Source organism: Corvus cornix, chromosome Z (genome assembly GCF_000738735.6).
Source record: "Corvus cornix cornix isolate S_Up_H32 chromosome Z, ASM73873v5, whole genome shotgun sequence".
NCBI lineage: Eukaryota > Metazoa > Chordata > Aves > Passeriformes > Corvidae > Corvus > Corvus cornix.
In genome coordinates, this window is record NC_046357.1 from 43,820,286 (window position 1) to 43,840,103 (window position 19,818).

The following is a 19,818-nucleotide window of genomic DNA, read 5'->3' on the forward strand; positions in this document are numbered from 1 at the left end:
GAAGCCTGACAGAGATTGTACTGCTGAAGACAACAGATCCTGTCATAGGGTCAGCCTTTTAGCCAGGCTAGAAGAATGTTTCTCTACAGATTCAAAAGTCTGTTCATTTGGTGATGGGAAATGAGTATAACTGCTTCTCTTTGTGCACTGAAAAAGTTGACATGTAACAGCCAGCTCTCTAATATGATTCAATCTGATTGAGAGGATGAAAAAATAACTCCTTTCCTAATTCATTATTTACTTTTTTAGCAAGGACAACATTTACAAAACACTTTTTTTCCTAAGGTTTCTAGCAAGACGATTTGCAGAAAATGCTTTAGATTTTATTTGAGGTGGGGGCGGAGGGGCGGGAAGAGGGAGAAAAAAGAGTGTACTTCCTGGTTTGCCTGGCTAACTGTAGTCAGAAAATTTTGTTTGGTTCCCCATTTTTGAGTGTTAAAGATTTGCAATTCATTTTGAAATAGTTAAAATTCTCACTGATTTACTGAGTTCATCTCAAGGATCATGAGCAGAAAAAAGGAGTTACAGCTTTTTTAGACAAACCTATTATCAGGAAACTTTGCTCAGCTGTGTTCTACAGACAGCAAACTCAATTCCCTTTTGATTTTATGTCACACTTTAATTCCCCACATTTAGATGTGAGATCAAAATCCAGGCACAAATACCAGCAGATATTGGGAGGGAGACAGATGTCATTCCCATCTATGTGAGACATCTTACACCTTGAGAGAGTGGTCAAAGGACTGCAATCCACATTGCTGTGAAAACATTCTCCTTTCCCTTGTCCAGCCCTTAATGTGTTCTCATAATGTAAAGGTTCTTACTGTGTTCCTATAGCACCAAATTTAATCCACCAAAACAACATGCCTTTGAGCACACATAGTAAGTTGACTTATTACTGCAATGTAACCACTGTAAATATGTAATAAAGATATTTTAATAAAATGAAATACGTCCATTTTCAAAAAACAAAACCATGCTGGAGAGAACAGAGAGAAAAGCATTAGTATTATACTTTTCAATGTCTCTTTATTTTATAAAATATTGCACACATGAGTTACACAAGTTGAGATGATGAGAAATGTACATCTCTGCTAGGGATGTCTTTCAAAGCCATCATTCATGAAGGTATAACAATCACAGAATAATAACTACCATACACCCTTGGGTAAATGAGACGAGACAGTTACGTTTAGCCCACAAAGTGTTTGAAGGGAAGTTCCTCTGAACCAAATTTGATCATGTTGCAAACAGTGTCCAATCAGTTACGGAATATATGCTTATAAAAGTGCATTTTAAATGCAACTGTTAAATAAAGGCACAGGAGCATGAGAGGATTTCTGTGCTGTTTGGCTGATTGGATGTCGCAATAGTTACCCAGGATAAAGATATATATGTGCTGCCAGTGTTTAAGGCAGCACACTTCCAGAGGGAATGGGTACGTTGAATGTGCTGCAAATCCTCTTCTTGGGGTTCTCATCCAGTGCCCCAGATTGCTGGCTCCCTCTGCTATCAGTGGGAATGGGAACCGAAGCACCAAAAAGGTTTATTTTAAATTCATGTATTAGTATGGTCCCTGCACAAGGGTGACATGCAAATTCATGAAGTGTTCCATATTTTTCGGGCCAGTATGGACAGAACTAAATGTAGAAAAGTGCTCTGCATTGCAGCACACAAATTTTCTAAAATGAACACAAAAATGTTCATTTTTGATTCATCCTCTCTCTCCACATGAATTATAAATGCAAACTAGAGAAGCAAAATATTTTTGCTTCCAAGCAATTTTTTGAGTAACAAACTTTTTTTTCTCTTCTACTCTCTCATAATCCCTTTGTTTATTCCCATTCAAAATAATTCATGTTACATGATAATAATACAGGAAGTCTAGAAAAATCTGGTATAGCAGACTGTATAGCAGCAAATGAAGACAGCAGAATCTTAAACATAAGGAGGAGAAAAAAAATCTGTGTAAGAAGGCATGTCATGAAAGCAGTCAGCCTCCAGCTCCTAGCAAGCTGAAAAGTGTACAGCAGAAGGAAACAGTAAAATCCAGCTACACACTAAGGCAGCAGAAGTTCTGCTACAGTTTAATCCTCACAGGACAGCACCATTTAGGTGCTAAGCCCTCCTGCTGGATCGGTACACAGAAGCGATTACCATCCCTGGAGAGCACGTTGCTGAGAGCTTCTCTGAGTCTGTCTTGAAATGATCCTTTTCCTCCTGCAACAAAGGAAGCTTTTTCCCTCCCGACCTGCAGTCCCTGACTGCCACATACTTCAGTGCATGCTTATAATGCAAAGGCTGGAATGCTGGATGAGGAATACCAAATTTTCCACTGCTGTCCTAAGTATGGGGTCGCTGAGAGAAGCATTTGGGAAAGGAAAATGAGATGAGAAGGGTTACACTTCCAAGTTTGTGGGAGTCTTTCTTTCACAAAGGAAGTGAATGAAAATTCCAAGCATGTGCCGTTACAGGCAGCTAACAAGAAGAAAGCTGTAATTGTGGTTTCAAAATCATTTTCCTGGGGGAAAGGGAGAATGAACAATTGAAGCCAGCACTGGGATCCTAGAAGGCAGAAAGGCAGACTGTCCTCCAGACTGTAAATGGGTGTGTTTGTTTACATTTAGCTCATGGTGCAGGTTTTGCATCTGTTACTGTGCACTTTGCTTAGCCTGAGAATCATTCCATCTTCAGAGGAGGTGCTAGGTACCTGGACCCACACCACTACCCACACACAACTTCTGACCCTCTCTAAAGAGGGTGACAAAATGCCTGGTGCCTTGAGCACTGCAAGGATCTTGAATGTGCACCCAACCTTACAGAGATGCTGCAAGTGCTGGGCTCAGCTTGGCAGAGGCTGCAGGCACGTCCACTCAGCTGGGGATGCCACTCAGCTGGGGATGCCACTCACACCCCATCCCTCCAGGCCTGCCTCCTCACTCCTGCCTCCTCAGAACATGAAGACAGATGGGGAACTGATACAACCTAACAGAAATTTAATGGTGCACACTGCAGGGTGGTCATAATGCAGTAACGGGAGCTATATAAGGACTCTAGTATAACTTTTATTTAAATTGAGGGCTTTGGGGTTTTTGAGGGTATTTGTCTTTAGCATCCAAACCTCAGTAAACTGCTGTGTCATAGTAGCATCCTGGTAGGACTGCTAAATGAGTAAGACAGCACTGGCCATTTTGTGCTCACTGTGCAGATACCCTTTTAGCACTTCAACATTTTGCAGCCCAAACTTCTTCCCTGCCACTGTCTTTGGTAATTGCAAGCTCTTTGCTCCAAGTGAAAATGACACCAGTGGTCTGAAAACGTGAAACTACGCTCTTGTGGCCACAGTCAGTACAAACTATGGCTATTAAAAAAAAATACAATAAAAATAAAAACCCAAACAAACAGGAGAGCAGCAGAGGAAAGTATGTTCTTTCCAGTTCTGTTCTTCACAATGGTTGACAGATCTTTTCAAGCTTACCTTTCAGAAACCATAGGTAGCTGCTCTTTGCTGCTGCTTTCTGGGTAGGCTAAACCAGTGTGTCCCAGTTACAGAAGCCACACTGAACACTCATTCACTGGCACTCCTGCTCTTCAGTCATAATCCACATCCCAGACTCAGAATATATTTTGTATCAGCAATGAGGCTCTGGGACAACTGTTCCTCACTCCACAAGAGCTAAAATCTTACACCTGTCACCAGAGGAATAAAATTTTTTCTGTCACTGAAGTATCTATTACAATTTGGAGCACTTTTAGCAGAGAAGCACTTGGCGTTTGGAGATGGGCTGCAGGCTATGTGTAACTGAGGCAGTGTCATCTTTGCCCTGCAGGTGGACAGTTGGCAATACTTGTTGTGTGCACCCACTTTCTCCACCTTCTCCTAACTTACAGGTTGTCTCTGAAGGCCACTGCTGGCAGATATCCACCTTCCTTACTTCTGTATCTCTAAAATGCAGTACAAGGAAAGGTGGCCAGCAAATACTGTAGTGGGACTTAGGAGATACTGTCAGGAAAGGAAAACCAGAAGCAGGAGGCAAAGATTGTAAAGGAAAAGGAAATAAACAATTAATTTAACCTGCCACATTTCTGCAACAGGGGCTACCTTTCTCCCTGCTTTTGGCACGGTGAGGACCATGCAGCAGCAAATAAACATACCTTGGATGCCTACAAGGTGCAGGACCAGGCCTTTGGGATTAATTTCTCCCTTAGCACCAAATGGCTTTTTTGCTTCAGGGGAAAGCAGGAAAGAAGTGCTTCAATGCTTAAGGAAAGCTTTTAGGTGAGAGTTTAACAAACATAAAATGAACATCACTCTGGATTTCCCACACTGAAAAATGGAAAGTGTCATGCTTGACAGGAGTTTGCTTGTCTCTGTAACATAAGATGCAGGTGGCTGCCAGTAGTCCAGCAGGCTCCTGTTTTGATTCTGTCAGTGTTATTGTCATGAGAGTGGAAGTTAAAAGGAAGAAGAAAGTGGCCTACGGCTTCAAAAACATCCTTTATCTGCAAAAAAGAACTAGTTATGCAAAAACAAAATAGTAAACAGTATGCAAAAATAAAATAATAAACAATATCCCCAAAAGAAGATTGAACTCTGCAATCTTTTTTTTTTTAAATAATACTTGAAAACATAAGAGGAAGGGGGGGGGAAAAGGTAAAAGCCAAGAGCATAAATGCAGAAAGGCATGGCGGGACCTGTTAGGCAGGGAAAAAACATTAGTTAGGAAGAAACATTGGTTTGCCTTCCCTGGGCAATCCTGTGCTCCTGGAAATGCTAAATATAAGTACTGAGTTAGCATGGCCAGCACTTTCAGCAACCTGAGTCCTGTCTTGGTGGCTAAATGTCAGCCCTGTGGTTTGGGAGGTACAGTCCCACTCAAGGAGGTGCATAAGGGGGTCCAGTCTTGGTAGTGGAACAAGCCGTTTCTCCTCCCCTGAGCAGACTTTGTGTGAAGCCACCATTGCTCAGAGCTCATGGGCTGGTCCAAGTCAGTGTGGATAGGTGGACATAGGAGTCAAGGAAGAAAATGCACCCCTCAGACCGACATGTTGGCCACAGCCCTCTCGTACATGCGCTCCAAGATGCGGTGGATGCTGGCAAAGCCTGGCCGGTCGGCAGGCAACTTGCTCCAGCAGAGGCGCATCAGGTTGTAGAGCTCCAGGGGACAATTGTCTGGGCAGGAGAGGACATTCCCATCCCTCACATAGTAGATGACCTCCTCATGAGCCATCCCATAGTAGGGCTGCATGCCATAGGAGAAGATCTCCCACAGCACCACTCCATAGGCCCACACGTCAGACTCTGTGGTGTAGCGGTTGTAGAAAATGGACTCAGGGGGCATCCAGCGGATGGGGATGGCATCGTTCTCATTTGCTTTGTAATAGTCAGCCGAATACATGTTCCTTGAGAGACCAAAATCAGCAATTTTGACCACCATGTTCTCCCCCACCAGGCAGTTCCTGGTGGCCAAATCCCGGTGGACAAACTTGCGCTCAGAGAGGTACGCCATGCCAGCAGCAACCTGCTTGGCAATGCAGAGCTGGCTGGTGCAGCACAGTGCCAGGGGGTTCGGGAGGCGAATCCTTGTGTCCAGACTGCCCTGCGCCAGGCTGCAGAGGTTGCGGGGTGAGCGGTCACGCAGGTACTCGTTTAGATCTCCGTAGGCCATGTACTCAAACAGCAAGCACATCGGCTTCCCAACCGCACACACGCCTGGGAGAGGACAGACCACACAGGTCATTTGGGTAGCAAAGAGAGTTCTGCTGTGCAAAACCCAGAAAGTCCAAAAATACTTACACAAAAGGGAGACTTTTAATAATGCATGAAGGGCCAGAGAGAGGTGACCATGCAAATACCATCCACTTCGCATGCATCCATCATGCACGCTGTCTCTTTTGAAGCTCCTTCATCAGGCACCTAATGCTGAGCTCTGGGCGACGCTCACAAGTCATGCACTTACCTGCATGCACGATTTTTCTTGACATCCCAAGTAAAATACATACTTTTGGAGCTATGTTTAATTAAGAGCCCAATCCCGTTTAAGTTAGCCTTAACAAAAGTATTGCCTTTTCCCAGGTGCAACTACAAGGACTTTCAGGAAGTAACCTTTAAAGTTCTCATCATGTTATTTCTTAATTCTTTTATCTGTTGTAATTATTGTACTAATAGTAACATTGTTTAAGGGGTTACACATATGCAGGAAGACTTCAGAAGTATTCACAAGGGGCATGTTCAAGGGTTCAGTGGAACACTTGAATTGGAATGAAACTCCCACCCTTATGGATTTTTTTTTTTTTTTTTTTTTTTTTTTTTTTTTTTTGATAGCTCATGCAAAAAAATACTTGTTCAGGAATTACTTTTGGCATGACAGATATTCAAAAATGAAAGAAAGATAAATCAAAAACAGACAGCAGAAAGGAGACATATGCCATATCTGTTAAATGCAGAATGCTGTCCCACTGAAGGGCACATGCTTGGCTCTTCACCAGCTTTATTGGAGGGCCAGCATTAACCACACTTCCACAAGCCTTACTGATCATACAGTGATACAGTAAAAATATAAGTGTGCCTATCATTAAACTGCCAACCATCAAAAGCCAACATTTAAAATGTATGTGATTTGCTTTCTTAGGGCCATCCTTTAGCAATTGGTGGTGCAACTTATTGTGAAATCTGAAGTTGTGGTTGACAACCTAATATTTGAATCTTCGAGGAAAAACTAATGGCTGTTCCCAATGTGATGAAATCAGGATCTGACAAGCATGTCAAGTGTATGTGATAGATTTATCATCTAAGCTGTCTTCAACAATGTGGCTGTTTCTCCACAGCCCCATGATGTGAAAAGAGTTTGTTCTGTACCTTTGCCCTTCTCTGGCCTAAAATGTGTTAACAATAAAGGCAAAGTTTAGTCGAGTTTGGTGCATTTCCTGCTTTGCTTTTCTGTAGCCAAAATACCTGTATCAACCCAGACTTCCCAAAACTGTGGTTTATCCATTTCAAAATGTTGTGGAGCTTCCTACCATAATAAATCAAGATCTCAGATGCCTGTTCACAGGAATCAGATCTGCATACAGCTACTTAGAGCAGGATTGCCAGATGAAAGTGACCAGCAGCATCTACTTCAGACAAAAAATAACAATTTTCTAAAAGAAAATTTGGTTAGCAGCTTTCTTCACAGAAAATGCCTTATTAGCCAAGCTGCAGCAAGACTTTCTTAAAAATAACAACAAAGAAAGGTTTCCTTTCAGATGAGAATGGAAGGAAAGGAAGAGACCATTTTTGTGGCTGGCTTTTTTTGTTCATTTAATTTTGGTTTTTTTAATGCTATTAAGTGCAGACATCACAGTAATAAGTGGGACCTATAAAATTAACAAGACTTGTGCCACTTCTTTTAAGTACCCTCAAAATAAATCACAGTTCCAGGAAGTTCATGTCTTTCCTGTAAGACGTGTGTCAATGTTATTAGATTGGAAGCAGAGCTAGGCAGCAAGACGGCCAGCAGTATACTCAGTGCAGCATGAGGACAGTTTGATGTGATGCACCATCCTGTTAAGGTAACAGGATACCTCCCTGAGATACCTAAAAGCTTGACGATATTCGGATTGTCAAACTCTGCCATGAGAGCTGCTTCTCTCTGAAAGTCAGCCTGCATGTCTGCAGATGCTTCCTCCTTCAGCATTTTCACAGCCACCATGGTGAAAGGTTCATATGGCAGCAGCCCTGGGGCCCTGCAAGGAGAGAGAAAAGAGGAAACCATCAGTGATGAATGCATGCACACTAAATGTAGGTTCTGTTTCTGACACAAAAGGAGAGGCTGACAAAAATAAAAAGGGTGGAAGGCCCCAGAACCAACAGAAGGAACCTTAAAGCCCAGTTTCGTCTCTTGGGCCTGCAATATGCATTGCATATTATAGAGATATTTAGTTTGGTTCAGGCAGGACTAAATTCAGTATAGCTTTTTCTGATCACTGGTCTTGCAGCTTACAGACTCATTACCATGAATGGTGAAGACATAAATTAATTACATGTTGCTAAGCAGCAGCCTATCCCTAGGCTGGAGATCACATAATAAACTTATTGGAGGACAGGATGGACTCTTCAGTCCAAACAATTCACTTTTGGGGTGTAATGACTGGGCTTAGCAGAGTTAAAAATAAACCCATTTTATATGAAATTGATGAAAGAATCTCCTTTCCCATACCTGGCACCATGGTGACTTCAGTATATCTGGCTACTGTTAGAGTGAAAGTAACAATTACAGTAAATATATTCCCTTGGTTTTCTTAGGAAAATAGTCTTTTTTCACTGTTCTCTGAGTGTGTGTGTGGCATGTGTATGCACCTGGGATTCAATAAGTTATAAAACCATTAGCTAATTTCAGCTGAATTTAATATGGTTTAGCTGCGGTCTAGAAAACAGTTTCTGTTCCTACAAGATTTGTGGAAACACACGATAGAAGAGAAGGGACAAAGCAACCTGTGCTTTGTCTGCAGAACAAGCTAATGTGTAAATACACGTTTTTACACTGGTGAATCTTCAGCTAAAGATTATAGACACAAATCCTTAGGGAACAGAATCCTGACTTAGAGCAACAAATTTGTTTTCTTATCCACAGGTCCCTGCACCCTCAACAAGTTTAATTAGATGGGCTTGCCAAAGATTTAGGGGTAGCTGTTGCTGCAGAAGAGTAACTTTCCACTCTTCAAACATGCACCAAACCTCAGACGTACATTTTGTTTCCTGTGCAAATTCTTCCCTGGGGCCTTGCAGCTAAAACACATTCCGTACAGGTAGCCAGCCAGAGACCGTGGAGACTGGTGCCCATTTATGTGTCACATTACTGCACCAGTCTGACTGCCCTCCCCTTGCTCAAATGCCAGGTCATTTTATATTTTATTGCTCAGTAGCAGCTAGAGGAGATTCCAATTTCCAAAGCAAACTTCCAGTTTCCTTGTCTTCTACTTCAGACGCATGGTGGTTGCAACAGTTGCACTTGGATGCTGTAAATGTCAAATGTCACTGGATGGCAGGGTGGCCATCAAGAAAGGAATCGCAGGTGGCCAGATCACAGCTGAGACACTCAGGCAAGGAGGTCTGGCATGCCAGAGCAGAGGATAAGACCCCACACTTGTCTGCTACTGCCTCCATTACAGCACAACGTCCTCCTTCTTTTCCCCGGTGCTGGCAGCAGTTTCAAGTCCAGTGGGAGGGGAGGAGTATGAGCACCAACCACCTGCTGTCTAAGCACTAGAGCCAGCAGCAACAGCCCGAACAAAGCAGTAGAGAATTTAAAAGTAAAAATAAGAGGCCTTTGTCTCTTCCAAATGGTGTCACAGATTACCACTCATCCCTGACTAGCAGACCCAGCACAGTGCCAAAGCAGGGGCAAGCAGAGCTCAGTTCTGCAGGCTTTGGAGACAGAAACTCACCCCAGCCTGAGGTACGCCCAATCATCGAATTTCACTGAATCCTGTAATGTGTAAACTAACCTGAATGTAACCAAGTGAGATTAAGCTGCACAAAGTCTTTTAATTGGCCTTCATGCAACAGCCAGAAATTTCACCTTTGGTAGCTCATGGTGATTCAGTACAGTTCTTATCAGACCCGGAAAACTCACACTGATCTGGCACAGAGGCAGAGACTGTCTGAAGTCTTGGCAGACGGCTATCAAAGCTGACCCCTTTTGTGCCCTAAAGACAGTCTTTGCACAAATCTGCAGGGGAGCCATGGGAAGCTGCTCCCTCTGAACTTGGAGAATTCAGGTGGAGGGCCAGAAAGGGGAGTGTTTTCTGAAAAATAGGTTAATTCTCTTCTAGAACTGGGAAGAATCAAAAGAAATTACCTTGGGTAATCTCACTTGCAATTAATTAAAAGCTGAAGAGAAATTTACATTGTTTGTGCACGGGGTGGAGAGCAGCAGTCCTTGCCTGCTTCACCACCAATGTATTTGTGCACCAGTGGCATCAACCAGCTTTTAGGTACATGCTATTCAAAGAACTAACCAGTGGTACACTCAGGAATTTCAGCCTGAGCCTATCTAGAGAGCACCTGACTTAAGTTCCCAGTCAGGTTTTCTTTCCAAAGCAGTAACGATTTAAAAAAACAAGGAGCATTTTGAACCTGTATTTGAGATTTTGTCCTGTCCCCATCTCGCTCAGCATAACTCAGTTGGGTTCTCTTAGACCATTAAATGATGCAGTTAAAGTCTGCTGAATCTGGTGGAAACCTAACTTTACCGTCCTTTGCTTAAATTAATTTGTGAGCAGGAGACTGCTCTGAATCATCAGGGGCTCATTTAGAGGGGGAAGGGAAGGTTGGCGGTTTTTTTAATTAACACCCACACGGTTTTTCAGCTGTATATGAGACAGCAGATCAAAGAAATAACCTTTGCAGATGGAGAGGAGATGAGGAGACTTCTGTCAAGAAACTCCAACTATAAGGACAGCCTTGTCCCTAAGGAGGGACAACAAGTTGTGCATTTGTAGTGTAGGTCTACTGCCCTGCTAGCAAAAACTCCATACTGGCCTACTAGCAAAGACTCCACATCCAGGCTTTTAGGCAATCCTGATCTTCAGGCTTGGCCTGGACCACACAGCTCCAGCTCTGGGAGAAAACTTGCATGCTGGTCTGCACTGAACTGCACAGAGCTGGTGCTCTGCTGGCTTGAGCGTGGTCCTCCCAGGAGGAGAATCAGACACAAGGACCCAGCTAGAACAGACCTGAGCCAGGCCCTGAATTTTGTTTTAAGCATGGTTACTTCCTTATCGTTCCAAGTGTGAAGCTGCTCCTGGTGAAGACAGCAGCCTTTCAGAAGAAGCTAGTAAATGATAGCTAGACACTTCCTGTCCTAACATGTTGCTTGACCCAGGAGTGAGTAAACACTGAATCAGGGCTCACAGCAAGCCAGCTGGCAAAGGCATCGCTGGCACTGTGTGCAGAGCTGTGTTTACAGAAGAGGGAGAAACATGAGAGCAGGAGAAGTAAGCTAAACTTAGCTTGAGATGTCCATTTAACACATGTAGGAAAGTACATTTTATCCTTCTGAGATGGGAAGGCAATAATTTGAGTTGCAATAGTTTCAGTAACCTGGATGGACACACAGCTTTTACTACTAGATCAGCAGTCTGTACTGATATGCCAGCTGTGCACAGCCTGTAGCTTATTATAAGGGATTACAATAATTACAAAAATTACAATAAGTAATTATAAAGCCTTGGAGGGACTTTTGATAGAGATGGTAATAAAAAAAAGGAGGTCCCTCAGAAGCAATATTTCTGTGGCTCCTTCCTTGAGCCACAAAGAGCAGGCATCTCTCAGGATGTGGTACTCTTCACTTTGCAAATGCTAGATGAGATGTGATGCTTTCTTTTTTTTCTCCCAAGTCTTTCTCTCTCAGTTTCCACTGACAATAACAAAAAGTTTTAATTGAAAGAAATTGCAGTGCTGGAGTAGATGAAATCCACATAAAAGGTCTTTACACCACTTTGGCACTTGCTTAACCCAGCACTTTAGTGACATTTGAATGCCCTTTGAGAAGTCTTGCTTGATATCCATGAAAGTAATTTCCAGCTCAGAAAGGTCTGTGCAGCACATAGGTTGTATTAACGCTCCCAGAGCAGGGCCAAAGCGGCACTTTGCAGGAAGAACACCTGCCCTGCTCATGCACCACAGCAAAGTGAAGACTCCTGCAGCATGACCAGGAAGGTGATGCACCTCAGAACACCCCAAGGGCTGTGCTGGGGCTGGGACAAGAGCTGCCCTGTGTCCCTGGTGTGCAGTGCCCCAAGCACAGCTGTTGCACAGTTCCTATAGCTTTGTTCTTGTTTCAAGCTCAGATGCGTTTGGCCATCCAGGCTACAATCCATCACAGGCTAAGCATCTGTGATGATCCCACTGTGCGCCCTTTGAATTCTGTTATTTTTAGCTCTCTCTAGTAAAGAAAAATATGCCTGCTTTTCTTCCATTAGAAATAATTTATCTCTTCATTAGAAAAAAAATCCATCACAGCTATTGAAACTGTTTCCCAGCTGTAACACATTTAACCTGTATGGAACTCATTTTCTAGCAGGTACATCAACAGCATAACTATAAACATTACAAATATCTGCATTATGACTGCTTTTTGCAAGGATAGTCTTTTGCCTTTGCAGTCAACAGACACATTTCACCGAGCAGATCTTGGCTCATGGTGGGACTCTGATCCTTCCCTGGGTTTTTTTGAGGTCATCATACACAACTCCAGACACAGCTACAAAATCAGCCATGTCCCATACTTGTTAACTGCAAAGGACAAAGATAACTGTGCTGACTAAGCATGGAACTAGGCAGCCTATACACTTTCTATCAGGAATTTGGGGATGCGACTTTAAGAGGAAACCATTACTATCCAAAGATTGTCTTGCAAAAATTATGGATTCTGTCAAGACAAACTAGACATCTTCCATCCTCCTCCTCTTTGGGGTTATCAGTTAATGATTTTTCACATTTGTAGAAGTGCACAATCTCACCTCCCATGATATTAGGGGCTGTCATCTAATATCTTAAATTTAAAACAGGTAACAATGGCTGCAAATTTCAAAAATAAAAAGTGAGAAAGTAACTAAAGGGGACACTGTAGAAGTCTAGAGATAAGGGAACTTATGTGTGTTACTCAAACACTGATATCCAGAGAGCCATGGAGCCAACCAAGGATTGTTATGGCTGGAGAAGAGGGCCATACAGAGGTAAGGCAACACTTTTCTGGGACAAGTGTCCTTGTTCTGGCTCCTGGAGATAAGCACAACACCGCACAGCAGACATGCAGGAATGAGGTCAAGAAGCAGGTGGGAATGGACAGAGGCAAGGGAGGATCAAGAACACCCAAGACCCCCAGAGGTTCCAAACCATTTCCAGAAAGGTCTGGAAGAAGGGGCTGCCCATGATAACTCACTTGTATAGAAAGTGAGAAAGTTAGCTCCAGGGCACAGAAACTTTACTATAAAAAGGCATCCCCAGAAAGCCTGGGCACACATGTGCCCCGAGACCCTAAACTTCCTGTCAACTGAATTGATGGTGGAGCCAGGACCGCTGATCTCCCTTTTTTTACTTTCTTCCTTTCTTTCTCTCCCTCCCTCTTTAATCCATCTTTCTCTCTCCCTTCCTTTTCACACTACCCCTTTATTCAAAACCCACTGCCCTGTCTTATATAGGAGGGACTATAAAATAGCTATTGCCATGTCAGGTGTGTAATTTACTAATAAAAATTTGTAACTTTTGCAGACACTCTGACCTTTACTGTTCCTTTTGACCACAAGCATCCACAAATCTTGGGTGTGCATTTCCCATTAAGGTTGGTACACCATAGACACACAAAAAAACCCCTTATTGGCCTATGTGGGGCGGGTTTTTAGGGGATTTTTGGTTTGGTTTGGTATTGTCACTGAATCAAATTGAAATTTGTTCAGGACTGAACTGTAGCATGACACAATGACTTCTGTGGTAATTACATAGATCAGTATTGCTGTTATTATGGCAATCACCACACACTGGCAATTCATAAATACTGGGAAACATAAGAATTTCACAATAGGTCACATGTCACAGGCAGTACTCTTGGCAAAAACAGTGATGATAAATTTAGCTGAACTTTTACACCAGACTTTGGTATGTGAGTAAGACATTACATCTACTAGAGAGTAGAAGGAAAGAGTAATTTGTGGCAAAAGTTTAATACTGACAGATAGTAATGGACAACAAAAACAATTATTCATTCGTACCTGAGTGTTGTGTACCATTTGGTATACGTGCATTTGAGTGGATGGATGGGGGGGTGGATGGATGATTTCCAATGCCATTTTTTCACAAGTACCTCCAGATAAAGAAGATTCACACAGAGACTGCTTACCTGGCTTGGAAGACTCTCCCAAATGCTCCTTCCCCAATATCTCTCACATATTCAATATTGTTCCTGGGATACTCCAGGCTAAGCAATTTTGGATTGAGGAGAAGGGGCATGCGTTGGTACATTGGGTTGGGGTGCAGCCGGTCCAGGAGCAGCTCGGAGGGCAGAGTGGTGAGAGTTGGTGCCTCCGACTCTCTGAAACAACAGAGTGATTTTTGGTCAGTGTGTGCACAGGCCTCAGCCAGGAGATAACTGTTCCTCCTGGGCTTATTCCTTTCAGGATGGAATAGGAAGGTACAGCAGGGCTATTGAAAGAGCCCTGCAGCAAGATGTCATGCCATGTCCCCAGTCACCACATCATCTTCTGCTCTGGCACAGGAGTTCAACAGAGCTTGCACTGGGCTGCCACAGGCAAAGGCAGGGCTGCTGTCCCCTATGAGGTGTTCACAGGACTTTGCTCTCAGAAACAAGAAAGCCCTTTTTCAAAGCAGAATTTCTTGCACTAAATTAGGTTCCAAGCTTTACCTTTTTTTGTTTTTCCACTGTTTTCGCTGACGGCAGCAAACCAGGGTCACAATGCCAAAGATCACAACCAGAGCAAAGCTGGAGATGATCGAGATGATAACGGTCATGGAGTACGTAGGGGAAAACGGAGGAGGAGGGGGAAGATTTAGAGTGTCTCCACTTGGTTTTCTTGTTCCTAGCGATAACAATGCTGTAATGCAAATAAAATCAGAGGGTTATGCCTCTGCTGGTTTATAGAGCTTTCTCTAAGAGGAATTTACAGAGCTTGCCTGTTGTCCTGAGAATTACTGCCATTACAGATACAACCATACAACCACATGAGAGTACCATACTAGGGAAGCTCGGTTTGCAGGAAGCAAAACCCATTTGTGCTTGCCACATGTGAAAATCCAAGATCTGGTAAAGACCTATTAAGCTGGGAACACAGTTTTGGTATAGAATATTTGCAAGAGTTACAGATGGGGGGTCACATCTGCTTGTGTCTACAGTATTCAAATATAGTAATGTCTGCAGTGGGAAAGATCAATGGTGTACAGTGTAAACCACAATGTATCATGTGTCCTGAAAGGAATCTCCAAGAAGGAGTGTAAGACCACGTAAGTACAGAGTGATACTTTCTTGAAATATCCTCTTGCCCCCAACAATTTGCATCTCAGTGCCTTTATGGAGCAAATGTGGAAAACCAGTTCAAAACACACTTGGCTGTGTTATTAGGGAAAAAAAATCACATAACTACCTCCTGAGTACTTTCTGAGACATTCTAGAAAATGCATGCAATGATTGAGAACAGAAAGAAATTTAAATTCTTCATCTTAATTGCCAGCTAAACTGAAAATTACTTGTGGTCACTTATGTTCATGGAACCTCTGTTCTCCTTGCAGGAAGTTTCCAAGTGCAGTCTTATGTCCAAGCACTGAGATCCAGAAACTGCGAATCTTGGATGAAATATCTTTCAAAAATTGGTCTTTCTTTGAACCAGAAATAACAGGAAGACTTAATTTCAACATCAAAGATCAAAGATGTTTCCATCTCTTTTATGTTTATTTTTAGTTAAAATTGGGGGTGGGAGTGGTTATTTCTACTTCATTTACTTCATTCATTATCATTTTATTTATGATTTTAAACAATCACCCTAAACTAAACAATTTTGGAAAACAGCCTGAAACCCTACCTTCTAAACAGTGTGACAAATCCATTTTTCAGAATACCACAGGAAATTTCACTTCATCCTTTGGCATTTATATAACCTAGGGCAAGTTGCTCAATTTGCCCATCTTCCTTTTCCCCTCTTCAAGGGGCACATTATACCTTCTGGTTAAAGATGCTGAGTGAATCTAAGAGAAGACCGAGAACTAGCTGCATCCAGAAGACAGAAAACAGATTGGTGTACACAGGATGCCAACACCTTGCATGGCCACAAAACAACCACAGTGGTAGAAATTATAAACTCCAGTTGCCTACCATCTCCACAGGGAGACACGCTGCAGTATTCCCAGGTCACAGCTGGATCCTTTGTGTAGCACCAGGGACGCTCGTTCTCACCTCCTGGATTGCGGCAGTAATTCTCAGCATCAGACAGCTCAGGGAAAACCTGAGGAGTCCTCCTGTGCAAGTGGGGAGCCTTGGGGGAGGAAGCAAATTGTATTAGTGTTTCAGCATAATTTTGCCTGCTATTATTAGTAAAACAAATGAAAAAAACACCCAAAGGAGTGAAGCAAGACAGGGCCTTTCTTGAAACAGACTTTCAGTCACCTGCCAAAATGACAGACAATGCATCTTGATACAGGAAGCGGAACTTGCAGATTGAAATATGATGAGGTTGTAAAACGCCAGTGAGCTCAAGAATGAAGGCAACCTGTGCCCTGCTCATCCCTTTCACTAAGACTGGGCTGTCTGACTTTGGGAAGCTCCTTGGAAAAGCAAACCTCGAGCACAGCTCTCCATTTGATGGATCTCACACTTATGCACACCTGATCACTCCACTTCTGGCAGGGAATCCCGGATGCTGTGATGTTGGCTGTGCCCTGGTAAAACTGGCCATTGCCACTGTAGCAAGTCCCTGGGAGGGGAAAAAAAAGCATGGGATCAAGGCATTTCAGACCATGTCTTGCAGCAGAGACTCACAACAATAAAGTTGATGTCATTACATGAGAGCATCTGACAGCATCAGATTTGAAGCACACAGAGGACTAGATGACACAGGCAGGGTAGCCTCCTCTTTACACTCTAATGGATTTTGCACTCAATACATAGGATCAAATCTGATAAAACTTCAAAGAGGGCACTGGAGCTCTCTCAGACTGAGAAAACAGGCTATGTGCCTGTGATGGTTGAGCTGCAACTACCTAGTTCACAGCACATCCATGCAGAAAGTGCAGGGCAGAACCACACTGAACCCATCCAAGCCAAACCAAGGCAGAAAGCAAATTGCAGCACTGGTTCTGTGATTCACAGCCTGAATTCTTACTGGGGCACCAACAGGAAGACACTCATGTTCCTCAGATTGGTAGCAGGGAGCTGGGATTCATAAAGTTGCCCTCCTCCTTCTTCTGTACAGTGCTTATCCTCTTTGATTATTTGGTAACAGCCTATGGTTTTCAGCATGGATGGAAACCCTACCCTGAAGTATGATCTCAACTATGACCTGAAGGAATAGTATCAGTATAAAACTGTTGTTTATAATGAAGATAGTGTAGTCACTTTGCATACACAGGACTTGTTCCAGATGCAGAAAAATTAGGCAGAAAATCTTGAGATTTTACTACAGGAATATGCATAAATGTCCTCATAGGACATATGTGCTCACATGCACCTGTCCTCATGGGAGAGTTTAATGCATGCTGGCATAATCTAGGAAGCAGAAAGAGAGCAGAGGAGATGCAGCCTTATGCATTTCAGCTCATAGTAGCTAATATTCTGTAAACTCAGCTGAGCCAAGGCTAACATTCTATTGATGGCATACATTAGGGTGCACTGAATTGTTAGCCTTGGTAGACAAATTAACAAACCAGCAAATACTTTTGTCATAATTTTATTTTCTATTATGTTCATAACTTTGCAGCTCAGGAAAAAAGAAGAACAAGAGGAAACATGATATGTTCTAAAATTATTATTTTTTAAGCAAATATTATTCATCTTCTTGAAAGTTTTGCATAAGGGTTGACCCAAATTTGACACAAGGCTATGTGTCTGGAGATTGTACTCCTTCTCATGTAGGAGGACCATAGTCAACACACCATCACGACTATCTGCTGTTTTCCTCTTGCATCACCCACTGCTCTCAGGATTGCAGTTATGTATCATGATAGACTCAAGTTACTGAAGTTTTACCAGGTAGCAGACACTACACACAAGTAGGTAGAAACACTGCCTTTAAAGTGTTAACTCCAGGTGAGTGAGCTTAAACAAAAGATCTAGTTCATTTAGCCCTGAGGCATCCAAACACTTCAGTAGAGGAATGATGTGGACTTTATGAGAACACTTAAACCCATCACAAATTCGAAGTAAAATACTCTAATGTGGATTTCTTTGACTGATATGTAAATAGCATTTACGACTCACATCTGCAACAAGATAGCAGCCCCTACATAACCAGCACCTATAGCTCTGCAGAGATGTAACATTTTGTTAAAGTGTCCTGGAATATACTTGTGTGCCTGAGCCCAGCAGTTTGTTTTGCATTCAAAGGGAAGGAAAACAATGCCTGAAACATGCCTCATGACACAGCTAGTAATAAACATGAAAAAGAGTTCTGCACAGATCTGAAATAAATGTCAGTGGGACACCTTGAAAGATCAGTGTGGAGAGCTCTAGGTGCAAGAGTAACACTGAGAAACAACCTCTGAATCCTTCATGCTCTGGAAACGCAGATGCTTTCATAAACTGTCCTGCCACAATGAGGACAGAGGGAATAATATAGCTGGTCCATCTGGGCATTAATGAATCATTTGATAGCAAGCTAGAAAACAGTTCAGTTCATGTTCAACAAACCCTTGTGCACACAACAGTGGCTCTAAAGTAAAAAAGAGGGGGATATATTGCTAAAATGTTACTGTTATATTTTCCTGGTTCATGACTGAATATTGCATGTCTGTGCAATGCCACTCTGGGAAAATGCTGTGGAAGCTGAACAAAAAAGGTCATGCATACACAGGAGACAGAGGATATGTACTGAAACATCTGTGGGGAGGCTGAAGCCATCCCATGAATGCTCCACACATATGCTGACACCCCTGTCTTGTGGTCCCTCCACCAGGGCAGGGATGGCTGCGCATGCAAGCTGTAGGCACTGGGCCCACAAGGTGCTGAAGCCCTTTTCTCCATGTATGCATCACTGGGCACCTAGGGCTTGGGTTGCCAGGTGGAGCCAAGGTTTTTCCATGAAAGAATATTCCCCAAAATTCTTGATTTTACTTTGGGTTTTGTTGGGTTTTTTTTAACTTTCCCTCTCTCTGTATGAAGAAGGTGCCTGCCACTGCTAAATCTGCAGACCTCACCTGCTTAAACAAATAGCAGGAGAGAGATTCTTCCTTTTTCCAGTGAGGCAAGTTCAGTGGCTGAGCTTGAAACTGCAGTTTCATGTGAGTGGAAGAGTTGGGTGTGCGTGTTGCAGCCATGAGCAGCAGCAGGGCAGGAGCCTGACAGAAGTCAAGGCAGTACCGCAGGGGATGTCTGGGTCTCACCACTGGTCATGGGAGGGTCATACAAGAAACAGCCAGGCTTCAGAAGTGATTTGAGGAGAATACTGGAAGGTTAAGGTATTTCAAGACCAGCCTGACATAGGTAACCATGTCATTAACATATAAGGCTTGGATGACCTCAGTATCAGAAATACAAATATGGGTAGAGCAGAGCTAGAAGCAATGGGTAGAAAGAAAAGGAAACAGCTGGAAGGAAGGGTACCACCTAAAACCACCATGCCTCTCTCATAAAAAGTTACCAGCCCATGGTCTCCCCAACCTCTGAAGAGCTGGAAATGTGTTTCCCCATGCCTTGGATGTGGAAACCCAGACATTCCCCAGCAATAATAACCTGAATTCAGCCAGCCAGGACAAGCAGAAAACACAAAAATTCTGTGCAAATGGCAGCTTCAATGAAGAATATCGTGTTCACCTCTAAAAACAAAAAGTCTGGAGCAGTCTACTTACTGGTTATGTTCTCCTTCTTAAAATCTGTAAAAAGATAAGACAAGATGTAAGGAGGGATTGTCCAGGATGTGGTATTACTGGATGCTTACTTAGAAGCATGTTACAGGAAAAAGTCCCCTCCCTAGCAGTGCTTAAACAGCTTTTTTCTTTGCAAAAGCAGCTGAGTGGCAATTTTGCTATCATTAGGACCATTTTTTGAGATTGTTATTATCTTCTCAATAAAGATCCAAGCTTTATTTACTTGAGGGATTTTTCCCACACCCCAG

General features: G+C 42.9%; 1 protein-coding gene across 1 annotated transcript in view; it reads right to left on the bottom strand.

Annotated features, from left to right (window-relative positions):
* Window positions 1–1,033: 1,033 nt before the first annotated feature.
* Window positions 1,034–19,818, bottom strand: part of MUSK (muscle associated receptor tyrosine kinase) — a 58,028-nt gene continuing 39,243 nt past the window's right edge. Inside the window, exons 11-17 of the mRNA XM_019286860.3 lie at window positions 19,553–19,576; window positions 16,376–16,464; window positions 15,867–16,026; window positions 14,406–14,595; window positions 13,884–14,075; window positions 7,580–7,728; window positions 1,034–5,713 (exon numbers count right to left, since the gene is read on the bottom strand). Of these exons, the coding sequence (XP_019142405.1) occupies window positions 5,037–5,713; window positions 7,580–7,728; window positions 13,884–14,075; window positions 14,406–14,595; window positions 15,867–16,026; window positions 16,376–16,464; window positions 19,553–19,576 (1,481 nt within the window). The 3' untranslated portion in view covers window positions 1,034–5,036. The remainder of the gene's footprint in view (window positions 5,714–7,579; window positions 7,729–13,883; window positions 14,076–14,405; window positions 14,596–15,866; window positions 16,027–16,375; window positions 16,465–19,552; window positions 19,577–19,818) is intronic.